Source organism: Myotis brandtii, unplaced genomic scaffold, assembly GCF_000412655.1.
Source record: "Myotis brandtii unplaced genomic scaffold, ASM41265v1 scaffold213, whole genome shotgun sequence".
Classification (NCBI taxonomy): domain Eukaryota; kingdom Metazoa; phylum Chordata; class Mammalia; order Chiroptera; family Vespertilionidae; genus Myotis; species Myotis brandtii.
Genome location: NW_005357962.1, coordinates 108,860 through 126,542, shown reverse-complemented (window position 1 = coordinate 126,542; position 17,683 = coordinate 108,860). Strand labels below are relative to the sequence as shown.

The window sequence follows — 17,683 nt, the reverse complement described above, 5'->3', positions numbered from 1 at the left end:
TTTTTTTCCATTGATTTCAGACAGGAAGGGAGAAGGAGAGAGAGAGAGATAGAAACATCAATGAGAGATAATCACTGATTGGCTGCCCTCCTGAATGCCCCACACTGGGGATCGAGCCCGCAACCCAGGCATGTGCCCTAACTAGGAATCTAACCGTAACCTCTTGGTTCATAGGCTGATGCTCAACCAGTTGCTGGGCTGGGATAGTTAGTTTTTCTGGTTTTTAGTTTTCTTATCCTTCAAATAGAAATGCCATCTCATACGGTAATTGCATGAAAGAAATGAGCTTATACATGTAAAGAGCTGAGGATAGTGCATTTAATAAATGCTAACTATGAACATTATTGCATCTGTATATATTTTAATTTGTACAATACTGTTTCTTTCACTGATCACACGGAAGATACATGAAAGTGCTTTGAAAAATTTAAAGCATCATATAAATGAAAGGTGTCATTGGTAATAATCTCACACGAGTATTTCTGAACTCTTCCATAGGACCACGTCCTATGTCCCACAGCATATTGCACAATGGTAGGCAAACAAGAAGCCCTCAGGAAATGTTTCTTATTTGACTGAAGCAACATGGCATGAAGAGCATAGATATCAGGAGACTAGGCTGGGATGAAATTAGTTTAAGGCAGGAGAGCCAGTCTGCAGTCATAATTTATTCATTCAACAAATATTTGTTGAACACATTCTCTGTGCTAGATATTGAGTCCAGCTAATGGCATCAAAGAGGCTGTACAAGTCCCACAAAGTCCCACAAAGCCAACCCCCTGGGCAGAATCCCCAACCCCGCCTACTCTAACATGCAGAGGAGGCAGCCAACGCTGTAGACCAGGGAACAAATGGCCACCGGGGAAGCCCCATCCTGCCTGGCTAGAAGTAGCTCTGAGTGAGTTTGCTGGGGGAGGGAGTAACCGTGGGGGAGTGGGCTGCTTCCAACAGAAATGACAGGAGTTTCTGCCTGTTAATTTATTTTTATTTACACTTAATGAGTCGCCCAGTCTATACAATGCTCTCTCCCCTGGACGTCACCTCTCCCTCCCCACATCCCCTTAGTGGTCAACCCTTGGCCCACTTGATCCTGCCCTTCTGCTGTCACAGCTGCCTGCTGGGGGGATGGGAGGGTGGTATGTGTGGTCACCAGAGGGCACTGAGAGTGGGTGTCAATGGCATGTGAATCCTGGCACAGTCTCAGGTCCCCAACGGCAAGAGAAGAAAGCACAAGCCAAGACAAGGAAGAGAGGCAGGGGCGGAGGCTACTGGGGGTAGAGGTGGGGAAATCCAGTGTACAAGTTCATGGTCTCTCTCCTGCCTTAACCAGTGCTCCTGGTGTTTGTCTCAACCCTGGATCTGTCACAATTGCCTTGAGATGCTCTGGTCCGTCAGAAAGGTGTGCAGGGTCCAGCCATGGGTTCTATGCCTACTGCCTTTGGGATGGTAAACCGCCAGGATCTGCCTCTGTCAGAAATCCAGGCATTCCTGGTCTGTGAGAATCCTCCGGGGCTATCCCCACAGAGCTCAGGTCCCTCTCAGTGGCTGACCTGCTAAAGAAGAAGATATCTCCATTGTCAGGGCAACCCACCAGATTCCAAATTTGCATCTCCTTCTTTTCACACTGGGAGTAGACAATAGTTGAGGGGCAACAGGAAGAAGAGATGGGAAGGGTGGAGGTTGGGGGAGGGGAGGCGGACTGGTGGAAGGAGTTGGGAGAAAGGACCAGAACCCAGGGAGGGGCTCTCTGCCAGGGGATGCCTACAAGTCCAGGGTCGGGTGCAAGTGCAAGTCTAGAGAGGTGTTGTAGTTAAATGGCTTCCTTCTCTCTCTGGGAGCATCTGCTGAGCTTCATCTCCGTCAGCTGGATATACCGAATCACGTTGGTGTCTGTGAGGAGAGAAACACACCTTAGAGGACACATGGTGAGGGGAAGTATTGGGCCTACAGCTATAGATCCTGGACAGGCCATCCTCAGTCAACTAAGGTCCATGATGTCAGCTGTCATCAAGGTCCTGAGAGGGCAGCCAGGACATTGGCATTCTCCTCCATGGCCTCCCCCTAGCAAATGTGGACAGGTCACCCTGACCCAGGGACAGACAGGAAGGAGAGGAGAGGAGGAGGGATGTCCCCCTTTATTTCTATGAAACAGCATATCCCCGTGCTCCTGAGTCAGCACAGTGAGCGGAGGCTCTGTTTAGAGTTTAAGTGCAGGCACGTTATCAACTTCTCAGAGCCTCCTGTCTTGTCTGCAAGAAACAACTTCCGTTTATGAATGCCTACTTTGTGCCATGTTATCTCATTTAACCCTCCTTGAAACCCTGCAAGGTATGTATGTAGCATCACCCTCCCTGTGACAAAAGGGAAAACTGGGCCCGAGAGAGGTTAAGTGTGATGCCCAAGGAGACAAACAGTATGTGATGCATCTGACTCCAAAGCCTGCCTCTCCTGGGGGTCATACCCTCCTCATGGCATTTCTATGAGGGCCAAAATAGGTTAGCCTAACAGTGCTAATCTAATGACCAAGAAATATTACTTGAATGTAATTTTTTAAATTGAAGAGTTTAAAATGACTTTGCTTCATTGTCTTATTTTTGTCCTTATAAGTAGAGTCAGGCCACCGCACCCCAAACTGGGAAATTATCCCCCAATCCCAGCTTTTAAATTGGTGAGTGGGGTATGATGCGGAACAGCTGCTTAGCTCTGCACATACCAGCATATAAGAGTTACAGGGCTGCTTGAGATGTTCGCTTCCAGAAGTAGAAACGAACGCTATAGCATTCTAAAATATGCCACACATGGCACACAAGGCAGCCAGAACAGTGCTGGCATACAGTAGGTGTTCAAGAAAATTCTGTTGATTGAGTCCAGTTCTTTGTCCTCAAGTGGGTTACAGTACAGTTGGGGGAACATGACTGATTTCAGAAAGCTAATCAAAACATAAAGATATTGGTGCTCTTACAAAAATAAAGAAAAATGTATACATTTGGAGATTTGCAAATTGATCCTAAAGTTCTTAAAGACTTCTTGGAAAGAGAAATGCATTTTAAAAAGTCAGCCCCATGAACAATGGCAACATCAAGTCAAAGTCATTATTGAAATGTTATCTCTTCAGAGAGGTTCTTTCTCGCCACCAGGTCTACAATAGCACCCCATTTACTCTTGATCCTTTTTTTTCTGCTTTATTTTCTTCATAGCCCTTAATACTACTAAATATTGCATTATCTATCTGTCCATGTGCTTACTGTCCATCTCCCTCCATTATATCATAAACTCTTTGAATGTAACAGCTTTCTTTCGTTCCCTGACATCTACTCAGCACCTAGAACAGTTCCTAGGCCATTGTAACTGCTTAATCAGTATCTGTGGAATGAATGAATAGCTGAGCTTGTGGATGTGAATTTGCAAGAATGGTACAGATAACGCATCCTCTCAGGAATGGGATCTGACTGGAGAAGGCAGAGCACGCTTCCTGGAAGATACTGGGCTCAGCACCCAAATCATTCCTTTGTGTTCTGTCTTGCCAACCAGAGTGTGAGCTCCTCAAATATATGAGCCACCTTTTCTCATCCACATCCCTGGTGCCCAGCAGAAATCTTGCCACATCATAAGAATTCAATATGTATTTATTGAATAAGTGAAGAAAGCTGGATTCTGGATTAGAAAAGACAAAGAATTCTGTATTCAATTTGAAGAGAAGAGGTGCCCAAGTGCCCTGGGCAAATGCATGGACTGTATGTTCTCCTCATTCCAGGTTCTAGCGGCCACCTGACCCCTAGTTTGCCATTTCTGCACCTGCCTGGCCCTACATCATGAGAGCTGCCCATCCCAATGAGAGGGCCCCAGGAGCTGCCAGAGGTGGCTGATGATGAGAAAACATCAATTTCTGCCTTACCTGTTGGCTGTCGGGTCCTTGCTTCTTTCAGGTAGTAGAGTGCTTTGTCATAGTCCCCAAGGTGGTAGAAGGCCACACCAGACCGGTAAAGAGCCTTGAAGTTCTCCCCTTCCTTCTTCAAGACTTTGAGGCAATACTCCTTGACTCGTTCATAGTTTACCAGCTCAGCCTGGAGCAGGCAGGCTAGAGAAGAGAGAAAGAAGGGGAAATGCCATCAACACAGTAGCAGTCGGCTCTGAATGTCTCTCTTTGGTTCTTTCTCCCCATCCAGAGAAGATTTAAGAATGTTGGGGCTTTACATGGGGTTCATGCCATGAAATGTGTCATCAAATAATCCTGGGGTCTAGGACCCAGTTTCATCACCAATGAGATGTGTGACATTGAGCAAGTTCCTTAGCCTTGTACCATAGGTTGAACTGTGTCTCTCCCTGCCCCCCCACCCCATCCCTACAAAAGATGTGTTGGATTGTGAATCCCCAGTATCTCAGAATGTGACCTAATTTGGAAATAGGGTCTTCACCAAAGTAATCAAGTTAAAAGAGGTCATTAGAGTGGGTTCTAAGCCACTATTACTGATGTCCTTATAAAAAGGGTGCTATAGGTTGAATGTGTGTGCTTCTCCACCCTCCCTCCCCTAATCCATATGTTGAAAACTAATTCCCAATTTGGAGGGACCTCTGGAAGGAGACTATGTCGTGAGGACAGGGTTTTCATGATTGGGATTCATACTCTTATAAAAACGACCCCAGGGAGCTCCTCTACCCTTTCTGCCTTGTGAGGACACAGTGAGAAAAAAGTCAGCTAAGATCCAGGAAGCAGGTCCTCACCAGACACCGAATCTGCCAGTGCCTTGATCTTGGACTTCTCAGCCTCCAGAACTGTGAGAGATAAGGGGTTGTTGTTTGAGCCACCCAATCCATGGTATTTTTGTTATAGCAGCCCAGACAGACTCAAACAAAGGGGAAGTTTGGACACTGAGATAGACACAACAGAGGAAAGACGAAGTGAAGAGACATTGGAGAAGATGATCATCTATAAACCAGCAAACCCCAGAATCGAGGAGAGACGCAGGGAACAGATTCTCCCTCACAGCTCATGGAAGGAACCAGCCCTACCAACACCTTAATCTTGGACTTCTAGCTTCTGGAACTGTGAGACAATACGTTTCTATTGTTTAAGTCACCAGTCTGTGAGACTTTTGTTGAGGCAACCCCAGGAATAAGCTACAAGAGGCAATCACAATACTAACCATGGCTAATACTTGTCCAGTGCTTATCTTGTGCCAGATGCTTGTCTCATTGCTTTCCTTGTATTACCGGATATGATCCTTGGAATACCATGATGTCAGTTCTATTATTATTCCCATTTTTCAGATGAGAAAGCTGAAGCCCAGAGAGGTTAAGTAATTTCCCAAGGTCACACATCATGAAAGAGGCCAGGCTGAGCTTTAAATTCATGCTGTCTGGCTCTAGAGCCCGAGTTCTTTATTGAGTTGAGAGGATTATATAAAATAATGGCCATCATGTATTTAACACAGGGCGTGGTACATGGTAAGTACCCAAAGTGGTATTTAATATTATTATAATGTTTTTCAGCCCTGCACCCCTGCAGTGACAACTACCTCTGACTTGATTCAAGTTCTCTTTCATACATGTTTCTCTCTGCAGTTCCCAGGAGCAGGGGCCTTCTGACAGGGAGTGCCCAGCCCCACACAGGGTACACCTGTGGACATGAGAGGCCTGGACGTCCCAGGAAAGAGGAAGCAAGGCTGGCAGGTGCCTGTGGTGGGGCCCCTCACTATTCCACAGTCAGCCATTTCTGAGTAAACCATCTCCCCTTGAAGCTTCCCGTCACCAGCAATCAGGGTCCGACCAGGGTGAGAACTTGTATGAACCCGAGAGCGAGTGCCTCTTGCAATTTGGTTCCCTAGTAGCCTCACTGGCCTTGCCATAATCCCAGCCCTGCTGAGCTACCTCCATCTCCATTTGATCACTCAAATATTCAGTAAAGAAGTGTGAAAGGGATTGCAAAAAAAAAAAAAGGTACCTTCTCCAAAGCAAATAAAAACAGACTTAGGAACCTGGCCAGCATGGCTCAGTGGTTGAGAATTGACCTATGAACCAGGCGGTCACAGTTTGATTCCTGGTCAGGGCACATGCCCAGGTTCAATCCCCAGTAGGGCATGCAAGAGGCAGTAGATTGATATTTCTCTTACATTGATGTTTCTCTCTCTCTCTCTCTCTCTCTCTCTCTCTCTCTCTCTCTCCCTCTCTTTCTATAGATCAATTTAAAAAAACAGACTTAGGAGGCAAAGCTGCTCCTTCCTGCCCAGACCTGGCTGGTGGGGCGAGGGGCGCGCTGGCGGGTCTCTGTGCTCAGGTCTCTCCCACATTGGAAGAACCGTCCTCAGATAGAGGCCAGTCACTGATTTTAATCTTCAGGGGTCTAACTTCAGCTGTTTTGATCCCTTAAATAACTTCCTAGGGTTCAGAATGGCTGATTAAGAGACCAGACCTTTCTCTGGGCATTGTGGACAAAACACATCCTCTTGCAGAGTGAGGGGGAAGGGAACCACAGCTTCTCAAGTTGAAGGTGTGAGAACCAGGAAGTGGAAGAAAATCGGCCCAGATCTGGAAACTGACCTGTCAGGTTCCACTGGCCACAGGGCAGAAAGCCAAACAAGTCAGCTAAAGCCACCTGCTGCTAGCCCCCTGGGCCTGGGGTGGGCCTGGGTGTGGGCGGCTGTTGTCACAGATGATCTCTATCTGCTGACACACCAGGGGCTATCCCGCTGGGCTGATGTCACCAACTCACCTTCCCTCTCCTCCCCCAGCTGTGGGGTCGGCCCTGGTGCTCACAGAGTTCTGCAGACATGGAGGGGTTTCTGCCATGAGGTTCCTGCGTGTAAACCTCTGGCTACTACCTGTGGGGGACTCAGGCTTCAACATCTGCCCCCAGAACTGATGGATTTCCTGTCTCTGCTTCCCCGTGCCTATCCGATGTGATCTCAGCCTCTTCCTGTCCAGTTTTCCACCAAACACTGTTTGCTGACCTGAGCAGTCTAGGAAACGGAACTTCGTTTTCTTTATAACACAGTTTTTGAACATCTAAAATGGTGAGGGTGGCCTGGAAATGGAAAAGATCCCTCTTCCCCAGGGCTAAAGGAACAATAGCAATCAATTTCTGGAATAACAATGTCTGGGACTCATTTGGTGAAAATGTCATGGTTTCCCCTACAGATCCAGTGGGAACTGTGATACCTGGGTCTGGCCTAGGGTTCAGACCTGCTGGGCGGTGAGGCTAGGCAGGTCCCAGGGTGTGGAGCCCCTGCTGGCATCAGAGGCAGAGCCCAGGAAGACAGAGAAATCTAGAGTTAGCTCCGGTCCAGATGGGCTGCCATCCAGATAAGGAAGCAGGGGTGCCAGGCCAGAGCTCTCAAGAGGGTCCAAGGTGGAGGGGATAAGAGAGAGTCTGGAAAGCTGCCCTCAGCCCTACCTACAGGTAATTTTTGGGAGACCTCTCTAGTTTGGCTGGGGAGCTACTCAGGGTCCATGTAACAAGCCCATGGGATAGATAAGCTGGGATGTTTTTAAGGCACATTTTAGAGCTGAGAAAGTTAAGGAGAGGTTGACCAGCAGTCTTCTGATGTTCCTTCCACATCCCCCTGCCCATTACCCAGGGTCTGGGGTGCAGTAGACCCTTAGAATGGGTTGGGTCGTCTCACTGCCCTTCCTTTATCTCCATTTTAATCCCCCCCACCCCTGTATCAGAGGTGGAACTCAATACCTTACATACATATCCTATGTCTTTTAATTATCACAGTAACTCTATGAAACAGGTTCTATTTTTGTTTGCTTTACAGATGATGAAACCCAGTTCCATAGAATTTAAGTAATCTACTGAAGGTCACTCAAGTAGGAGGTGAAAGAATGATGATATCCACCCACTTCTGCCAGGCTTCCAAGACTGTGCTCTTGACCATGGGTGCTTGTGAGTTTGCATTTGAAGCCTTTGGAAATCCACGTAACCCCTGGCAAAGGACAGGTCACCTGTGTAAACTACCTTCCTCTGTGTTCCACGGTCAAGGCCAGAAGTGATGCCTAACTGCACTGGGCACCCCACAGGCCACTGGGATCAGGTAATGAACCAAACACTGCATCCTGGGACTGATGGACTGGTGGAGAATGAATGCGAGTTTCTCTTCATGCTTGGGAAGAAGTGCTGGAAGAGAAACAGCCTTCCCTGAGCCTCATATGCAACTTACAAGAGAAAGGTACATTTGGGACAAGACTTGGGGCTGTAAGTCTCCAACCACCCCTTCCATGTGGAGGTTCCTCTTCCATTGCCCACCTTGGGTGGTTAGGGTATGTTTCTATGAAAAGGCCAGGCAGGCTTTCTTAAGGGATCTGTGGTAGGAAAACTTAAGACAACCAGCAACTTAACCCCATTGCACACTCATGCACTCAGACAAGGGAAATCATTTGATGTTCCCCAAAGAAACCATACTGAGACCTCAGGCTAAAACATGTCAGGTTTTCCTGGCTCTGGCAACCTGTTTTTGTTTTTCCTGGTGCACGCAGGGCATAGTGACTGCCTGGGCAAAACGCCACTCATTGGCACGAGATGAAGGGAAACTGGATGAGAGGAGGCCGAACAAGTTTTTGTAGCCATTGGTTTTCAGCTGATTCACGGTAGTTTTCCCTGGATGGAAGGGAAGGAAAGACCCATCTGGGGCCAGGAGAGAGGAGAAGGAACCTACTCTATGGGGCTGCCTCACTGTTAGGGGTTGAATTGTGTCCTCCCCAAAAGATAAGTTGGAATCCTCAAACCATGATCCTACTTGGTGAGAGGGTCTTTACAGAGGTAATCAAGTCAAAATGAGGTCATTAGGATGGACCCTGATTCAAAACGGTGGGTGTCCTTATAAAAAGGAGACATTTGGACACAGAGACCGACACACGGAGGAAAGGCAATGTGAAAAGACACAGGGAGAAGATGGCCAGCTACACACCAAGGAACACTGGAGGCTACCAGAGGTAGGAGGGAATGGATTCTCCCTCAAAGAGGTCAGAAAAAAACTACCCATGACCACACCTTGATCTTAGACTCCTCGCCTCCAGATCTTCAAGACAATACATTTGTTATCCGCAGCCACCCAGGTTGTGGCCCTTTATTCCAGCAGCCTCAGGAAACTCATGCACCTTGCTGGCCATTCCTTTGGGAGGTGGCAGCAAGAGGGGCTATGACATTACTGGGAGAAATTTTCCCCAAAGTTAACCAAATTATTTGATTGGTTTTCGAATTGATTTCAAAGGGCAATGGCATAGTAGTCAAGTGGAAGGAGCGTGGATCTGGACAGAGGTGACATTCAGAATACTCAGCTGCTGGTATGGGTCATAACCACACTGAATAGGCACAGAGTACCGTGCCAGTTCTGGGTGGTCCTGGCTGAACAGCAGCGGTGGATGTGGAGATACACATTCCTGGGCTGGAACCCAAGTTCTGCCACCCACTAGCCCAGGCCCTCAGGCACGTTACTTAATCTTCCTGGGCCTCCTTCTCATGTGTTAAATGGAGGTAATATCTCCTTTGTGGGAACTCCTGTGATGATAAGATGACATAGTTAATGTACTATATGTCTCACACAGTGCTGGCACTCGGCTCAATCTCCTAACTGCTAGTTCTTTAGGAAGCCATTTGTCAAATATGGTTTCTCCAGCAACATGTACCTTCATCAGAGAAAATGTCCCTTTGAGTCCTACATACACGAAGCTACAGCTTAATTTAAAGCACATTTTTAGGAATAGGTCAGAAGCATTGTGGAGGGTCTTCCTATGGCAGAGCGATGGGAACATAGAGTGTGCAGTGACATGACGGTGACTTTTACTTAGGGGGCTCCATCACAGGACTGCAGCAACCCACTCAATCTCACCTTTCCACGCAAGTGCTGATGGTCGCTCCTGCGTATACAGATGCTTGCCTTCAGAGCTCTGCAAACAACTCTCTTCTTTTGATTTCTGATTTTTGTGTCATGGTCTGGCTTGCACATAAACTCCCACCTGCCACAAATGTCTCCCAAACCTAGGTTGGAGGCTTGCTTTTACTTATCAGTTTTCCTTTCAAAGGTGTGTTTTCCCTACTGGGGATAAGCGGGTACATGCAAAGAACATCACCAAAGCAGCTTTACAGTCAGAAAGGGGGGGCTCGAGGGAAAGAATGGGTGGGGTTCTGGGCCTATTTTCTTCTCATAGATTAGAAAGCCTCTGAGTCAACAGCTGGTTCTACCCCCACCCCTCCACACCCCAAACATTAGAGCTGCCTGCTCCCCGCTCTCAGCCCCTCCCCTCACCACGAATGGATGAGTGGATTCCACAGTCAGTATCTGGCTGACAGCTTTATGGATGGGGTGAAGGGAGGGACCCAAAGTCGCTGGGCTCCTCTGGAGTCCTAAGATTCAAGAGAGCTAGGAGCTCTAAAAGCCAGCATGGTAGGAAAATTAATAGGCCTGGTTCCTGAGACTATAAGGCATGAGAGAGCCTATGAGAGAAGAGGGAAATATTTTCAATGGAGAAGTTGCTGGCCAGGTTTGGTGCCTCTGAGTTAGTTGATGCACGACAACGTCCCTAGCACAGGCATCACTGGTGTCCTTGAGTTATACCTCACCTCTCAGGGTCTCAGTGTTGCAGTGGGTAAAAATGAAGGTAATTTTTGTTGCTACCTACCTTTTCCTTGAAGGCTTATTGGCAGGATGAAAATAACCCGTGCTTCCCAAGCTCCAGAGCCTGACACCTGAACAGAACCCTACAGACAAGTGTTTCTCATTAAATCATCCATGGAAGCTTATTTAACACTAGAGATCCGGTGCATGAAATTCGTGCACAGGGGTGGAGGGTCCCTCAGCCCAGCCTGCACTCTCTCCAATCTGGGACCCCTCGGACATCCCTCTCACAATCTGGGACTGCTAGCTCCTAAACGCTCACCTGCCTGCCTGCCTGCCTGATCGCCCCTAACTGCCTCTGCCTATCAGCCTGATCGCCCCTTACCTCTCTCCCCTGCCAGCTCGATCACTCCTAACCGCCTCTGCCTCAGCCCCCGCCACCGTGGCTTTGTCCAGAAGACGTCTGATCTAATTAGCACATTACCCTTTTATTAGTGTAGATGAAGATTCCCAGACCCCATGCCGGGCAATGCAGATTCCCAAGAGTCCAGTAATCCACATTTTTATTGGTAAGATAAACTTCACTCCAGGATATGTTTTACTGCTTTTAGAGAGAGGGGAAGGAAGAAAGAGAGAGAGAGAGAGAGAGAGAGAGAGAGAGAGAGACTGATATATGAGAGAAACATTGATCAGTTGCCTCCTGTATGTGCCCATACAGGGGATGGAACCTAGGTATGTGCCCTGGCCAGGAATCAAACTGGCAACCTTTTGGTGTACAGGAGGATGCTCCAACCAACTGAGCCACACTGGCAAGGCAGTAATCCACATTTTTAATGGGCACCTATAGGTGGGCCTCCTTATTGCCTGAGCTGGTATGTTCTAGCATTTTGGATATACGTTTCTTAATAACCATATAATTGGTTAAACTTTTAGAACCCAGGATAGCCATGTGGGGCTCCAGGATTACCCACCAGATGACCATGTGAAAATCTGTACATGTGGACAAACAATTGTTCTTAGTCAACTTGTGACACTTTAGGCTTTTCTCTTCATAGTGATTGGAGACTTCTCACTGGAGAAGAGGAGACCAGGCCAGGGAAATGGAGAAACAAAAGGCTGAGATGTTCCATCCATCCTCCCAGAAGGGTAATAAAAGGGCAGATTAGTAAGCATGAATAGGCCAGGCACTGAGGTTCTAGTATTTTCCCCACTTTCCAGATGGAAAAAAACTGAGGCCCAGGGAAGTTTAGTCACTTGCCCAAGATCACAAAGCTAGTAAGAGTCAGGGCTAGGATTTGAGACTAAGCCTTCTGGCACCTAAGGCTGTGCTCAAGCATCACGCACACTGCCCTCCTAGGATGTTCAACTGCCTGTAGTGCAGCGGTTCTCAACCTGTGGGTCGCAACCCCTTTGGGGGTCGAACGACCCTTTCACAGGGGTCGCCTAAGACCATCGGAAAACACATATATAATTACATATTGTTTTTGTGATTAATCACTATGCTTTAATTATGTTCAATTTGTAACAATGAAACTGGGGGTCACCACAACATGAGGAACTGTATTAAAGGGTCACGGCATTAGGAAGGTTGAGAACCACTGCTGTAGTGAATATTAACTCAGTTCCTTCATCAGGTAGATTTGAGCTCTGAGTTCTGATTCTTGTGAGGCTTACGTGTAAGACCTGATGGTGCCAAACTGTGCTCACTTTATCTGTATACTTCTCATCTGGAAGCTTCCTAGAGAACGTTCCAGAACCCTCTACCCCACTTGTTTCTCTGCATTCAAAGAGAAACCAAGTGCAGAGTGTCCACCAACACTTTTTTTTTAAGTTCTAAAACCACCACGATCTCTGGTTTCATTGAGAGTCTACTGTTATCCTAATACAGCTGACACGACACATCTCTGGTTTCTTCCTGAGACAGCTCCTAACCTACCTGGTGCTTGCAAACTAATCCCCACAACATTATTTTTAATTGAAATTTTTTTAATCGAGGTAGTTGTAGCTTCACATACAGTTGTAAGAAATAACACAGAGAGATCCCCCATGTACCTTTTACTCGGTTTTCTCCCAATGGTATCATCTTATGAAACCGTAGTACAATATATCAACTATACTATTGACCCTGACACGATCCACAGATCTCATTCAGATTTCCCTAGCTTCACTTGTTTAGTTTCATTTTGTCACATATGTAGGTTCCTCTGCCTCCAAAATTAAGTTACAGAACAGTTCCATCACCATAGGATCCCCTCCTGGTGCCCTTTTATAACTACATCCATGTCTTTTCTGTATCCCACCTCTTTTTAAAAATATATATTTTTATTGATTTTTTACAGAGAGGAAGGGAGAGGGATAGAGAGTTAGAAACATCGATGAGAGAGAAACATCAATCAGCTGCCTCCTGCACACTCCCCACCGGGGATGTGCCCGCAACCAAGGTACATGCCCTTGACTGGAATCGAACGTGGGACCCTTCAGTCCACAGGCCAATGCTCTATCCACTGAGCCAAACCGGTCAGGGCCTATCTCCTCTTTAACCCCTGACAACCACTAATCTGTTCTCCACTCCTAAAATTAACATCTCAAAGTGTTATACAAATGGAATCACACAGTATGAAGTCTTTTGGAACTTGTTTTTTCTTTCTTCTTCACTCAGCATACTCCCCTTGAGATACATCCAAGTTATTGCATGGATCCACAGTTCATTCCTTTTTATTGAGGAGTAGTATTCCATGGTATGGATGGACCATAGTTTATTTGACCATTCATGTGATGAAGGACATTTGGGCTGTTTTGGGTTATTATGAATACGTTTCTATGAACATTCACAGACAGCTTTCATTTCTCTGGGATAAATGCCCAAGAGTGCAATTCCTGGGTCATAAGGGCAAGAATTTAGACTCTCACCATTAAGTATGATGTTAGCTTTAGTTTTTTGGTAGGTGCTCTTTATCAAGATTAGGTACTTTCCCTCCATTTCTAACTTGCTGAGAAGTTATCATTTTTCTATTACCTATGGATTATAGCATGCACACACATGCCCCACCACCACCTAATAGTAATGCTTTCACACAACATGATGGGGAGTCTTTTTCTGATGCAGTCAAATATACAGGTATGATCATCCAATTGACCCTTTCGTTTTCCCAAGGGAAAAATTACTTTTCACAGCCACAGGCTAGGCTCAGGAGATGCCCATCCCTGCAGTCATTAATGGACCGTGTCTCCTTCGCCCTTCCAGCAAGCATCCATAGGTAGGGCATCTCTAAGTCCCCTCACAGCAAAACCACGTCGTAGTGATTTGCACATATTGTATGCTCAGTAAGTAGCAATACCTAACATCTGTATGGTCTTATACAACTCATTGACCCTCACAGTGACTCTGGGAAATAGGTACTTTCAGCCCTGCTCCCAGAAGCTTCCAGGGGAAGTTAAGGGACTTGCTAAGGCCATTTGACTTGTAGGGAAAGAGCCAGGGTTGTCTCAGCCCAAGTCCCATGTTGATTCCACTCCTGCAGAGCTGGTGGTAAAGAGTGGAAACCTGGACACGCTAATCTCTAAAGGCCTCTTCCAAGGTGAAGGCCCTGAGAAGCTACGACAAAAGTAGGATGGCAGTGTCCTTGTTCACGCTTTACCTGCCCTGCCTGGTGCCCAGGTAGAGTCCTCCCACTGCTGCGGTGGCTGCGCCCTCTACCAGGAGTCCTTTGGCTTTACCTAGTGGGCTGACTCCCCTCCGATGCCACACACTTTAATTTCTGACCTATTTTTCCCCCCAATCTAGCACAGCTTGCATTTGATTGATGCAAACACTGCCAAGTGTTTCTTTTGTTTTCTCTGTTTTAGCAACACTGTCCTTGGGGATCTCTGCTTTTCACCATTCCCAAGTTGCTCTTTGTTTTCCAACCCTTTGAATTCTTCCCTTGGACCCCCCCCCCATCCCCCATCCCAGAATTCCAGGACTGCTCAAACAAGGGCTGCTGCACCCCTCTCACCATCTCCACACAATCCTGGGCAGAGGCTCTTAGTAAAGGTGTTCAATAAGGATGCATTCATCATGGCCTGTGCTCAGAGCTTTAGGAGGAAAAGGGAAAGCATTCAGAAGGTGTTGATATCATCAACGACTTTATATTCTTATGCACCCTTTGTTGGCCAGTACTGCTGTCAAAGTGGCAGGTAGAAGAGCTAAGGTGAAACGCCAATCTAAAAATCTTGTAGGCAGAAGACTTATGAGGATAGTCCTTTAAGAAATATTGGAATCTGCTCAAGAGAGTTGTAATGCCAAAGCCTGAAGTCAGCTCAGTTTTTTGGTGCCTGTCACATGCCACACTGTTCATGAGGGAAGACATAGACCCGGTGCTATGGAGCATCCATACAAGTTATCCCACCCGTGGCCCCTCTCACTCTTGATCTCAATGCGGTATACACAGAGAGGGATGGGAGTAGTAGGGAGAAGGCAGACGGGGTTATTTTTGTTGGAGTCTTCATTAACACCCCTTTCTTGGGTTGGAAGTGGGACTTTAACGGGACCAGCTGGGCCATTTGGAATGTAATAATGAGTATATGCCCAGAAATAATTCAGAAGAAATCCATTGCCTGACATGGTCTTTTCCTTGTTGGCTCTGGCCAAGGACACGTGTCATGCCCTTCGGCAGGAATTCTGAGCCAGGATGGGTGAGGGGGGAATCTCAGAAGCCAAAATTCCATCCTGTTCTCTTTTTGGACTTTAAAGAATGCCTCCCCTGTCCTTATCACCTCTCCCGCCATTTCTCTGTGACCCCAGCAACATCCCTCCTGTTCCATGGCCTCTCCCACCATCCCTCCATGACACCGGAGCAACCATCATGTCACCAGTTATATGTGGGGAGAAGTTAGTTCACAGGCATGTGTGTAGCAGAAAGAGCACTTCTGTGGTTTCTCTGTGGCAGCCCTGTGTGTGCAGAGCAAAGTGTTGGAAACCACCTACATATCCATCAGCAGGAAATCGCCTAAATAAATAACAGGATGTTGGTATAATGGAACATGACACAGGCATTAAAATCATGCCGTAGAAAAATACATAATGACGCTGAAAAAACGTTTCCCATGGGAATTATTGGTGGAAAAAAATAAAGGTTGTAAAAGTTTGTGCAGTAGAATGGAATCTTGTGGAAAATGTGTGTGTGTGTGTGTGTGTGTGTGTGTGTGTGTGTGTGTGTGTGTGTAGAATTTTAACAGTGGGCATCAGAATGCTTCTTAGGGAAGAAATTACCTTATTTTTAGAATACCCTCATCAACTGCTTCATGAGGAAGTGAAGATTTGAAATGCAAAGATGGCCAAATTGCTCTGCATAGGAAATGACAGGAATCTGAGAGTAGGAGAACCTAGGCTGTGGAGAGGGGCGGGAGAGGGGAACGTCTGAGAAGCTCGGTAGGGACTTGGAACCTGCCACACAAGGTGAGAAGGCAATAAGAAATTCCTGGTAGCCTGATGGTCAAATGAGTTTTAGGAAAAAGAATTTTGAATATTCCATTTCTGAGATGGAAACTCCTACAGTGTCCTGTAACCTTCAGTAAAAGCTAGTGTGACTATAGCCCGATGTGGCACCAAGGGATGTGAAAGGGAAGAGGCATTGAGGGGAAGCAGAACCGGCCCTCGGTTGACCCCCAGGTGGACGGCAGCATCCTGTGGGGGCTGAGGAAGAAAAGGAGATGGAGTTCTCAGCAGCAGCCCCAGCACATGTGAGGCAAACCCCTGCTTTTTCATATATACTAGAGGCCCAGCACACGAAATTGTGCACGGGTAGGGTCCCTAGGCCTCGCCTGTGATCAGGGCCATCTTCTGCCCGCTCGCCAGTCCCCAGTCCCGCTCTACCACCTCTACCCACCCCAGTTCCCTGTTGGCTGGGCGATCGATCTGAGCCTGCAGGCTGGGGGGAGGGACCAAGAGGTAGGCGTTCCACCCACTCGCCAGTCCCCAGTCCTGCCCTGCTGCCACCCACCCAGTTCCTGTGGTCCCTGTTGGCCATCAGAGCCTGCAGGCTGGGGGGAGGGACCGAGAGGTGGTCAAAGTACCTCATAGCGACTGGTCGATCGGTCGTTCCGCCATTACAGTCGCTGGCCTTTTATTATATGGGATAATGTTATTTTAACTTGATAAGGACGATTCCTTTTTTATTATTTTTATTTTTTCATTGATTTCAGAGAGGGAGAGGGAGAGAGAGATAGAAACATCAATGATGAGAGAGAATCATTGATCAGCTGCCTCCTGCACTCCCCACACTAGGGATCAAGCCTGCAACACAGGCATGTGCCCTGACTGGGAATCAAACTGTGACCTCCTGGTTCATAGGTGAATGCTCAACCACTGATGGACACCGGCTGGGCAAACCCCTGCTTTTATAAATAAGCTGGAGAGAGGTCGACCTCAAAGTGGGCTGGCTGATGTTTGGTTGACATAGACATGTTACGCACACACAGAGGGGGAGACTGGAAGGAAATAAACCCAAAGAGGAAAGAGTGGGCATCTTGGGGTGGGGGTGGGGGGGGGTGACAAGTTGAGTTTTATTTTCTGATTTGAATGTCATTTATTTTCAATTATCTTCTACAATGACGACGTTTGCCTTTTGTAATTAGAAAGCTATTTTTAAGCATCACCCCTGCCCATGGTGTCTTCGAAGACAGCAGGGAGGAGAGGTGCGGGAGAGGCTTCTGCTTTCCAGCGCAGAAAGCACTGCCCGCTCATGGGGCACCGCCTCGGGGAACCCAGGCCCGAGAGGGCACTGCGGGGCAGTCTGGTGGAGGAGCGCCTGGAGGCGGGACTAAAAGGAGGGCCCAAGGCGCACACTTGCTAGTGCTTTCACGTGCAGGAGGAGCCCTGGTCAAGCCAGGGCATTTCCTGGTTCGACATCAAGAAGGGGCTCCAGTCTATGTTGTTCTCTATATTCCACAAATGAGTGAGATCACGTGGTATTTATCTTCTCTGACTGGCTTATTTCACTTAGCATAATACAACATAGACTGATGAACAGAGACAGAGAAACAGCGATCAGACTACCAATCCCCAGAGGGAAAGTAGGGGAGGGTGGGGGTAAGGGGAAGAGATCAACCAAAGGACTTGTATGCATGCATATAAGCCAAACCGATGGACA

The 17,683-nt window shown here is 47.3% G+C and overlaps 1 protein-coding gene across 1 annotated transcript in view; it reads right to left on the bottom strand.

The window, feature by feature from the left end:
- Nucleotides 1–298: 298 nt before the first annotated feature.
- TTC9 (tetratricopeptide repeat domain 9) overlaps nt 299–17,683 on the bottom strand; it is a 29,803-nt gene continuing 12,418 nt past the window's right edge. Inside the window, exons 2-3 of the mRNA XM_005865772.2 lie at nt 3,896–4,078; nt 299–1,890 (exon numbers count right to left, since the gene is read on the bottom strand). Coding sequence (XP_005865834.1) covers nt 1,811–1,890; nt 3,896–4,078 — 263 coding nt within the window. The 3' untranslated portion in view covers nt 299–1,810. The remainder of the gene's footprint in view (nt 1,891–3,895; nt 4,079–17,683) is intronic.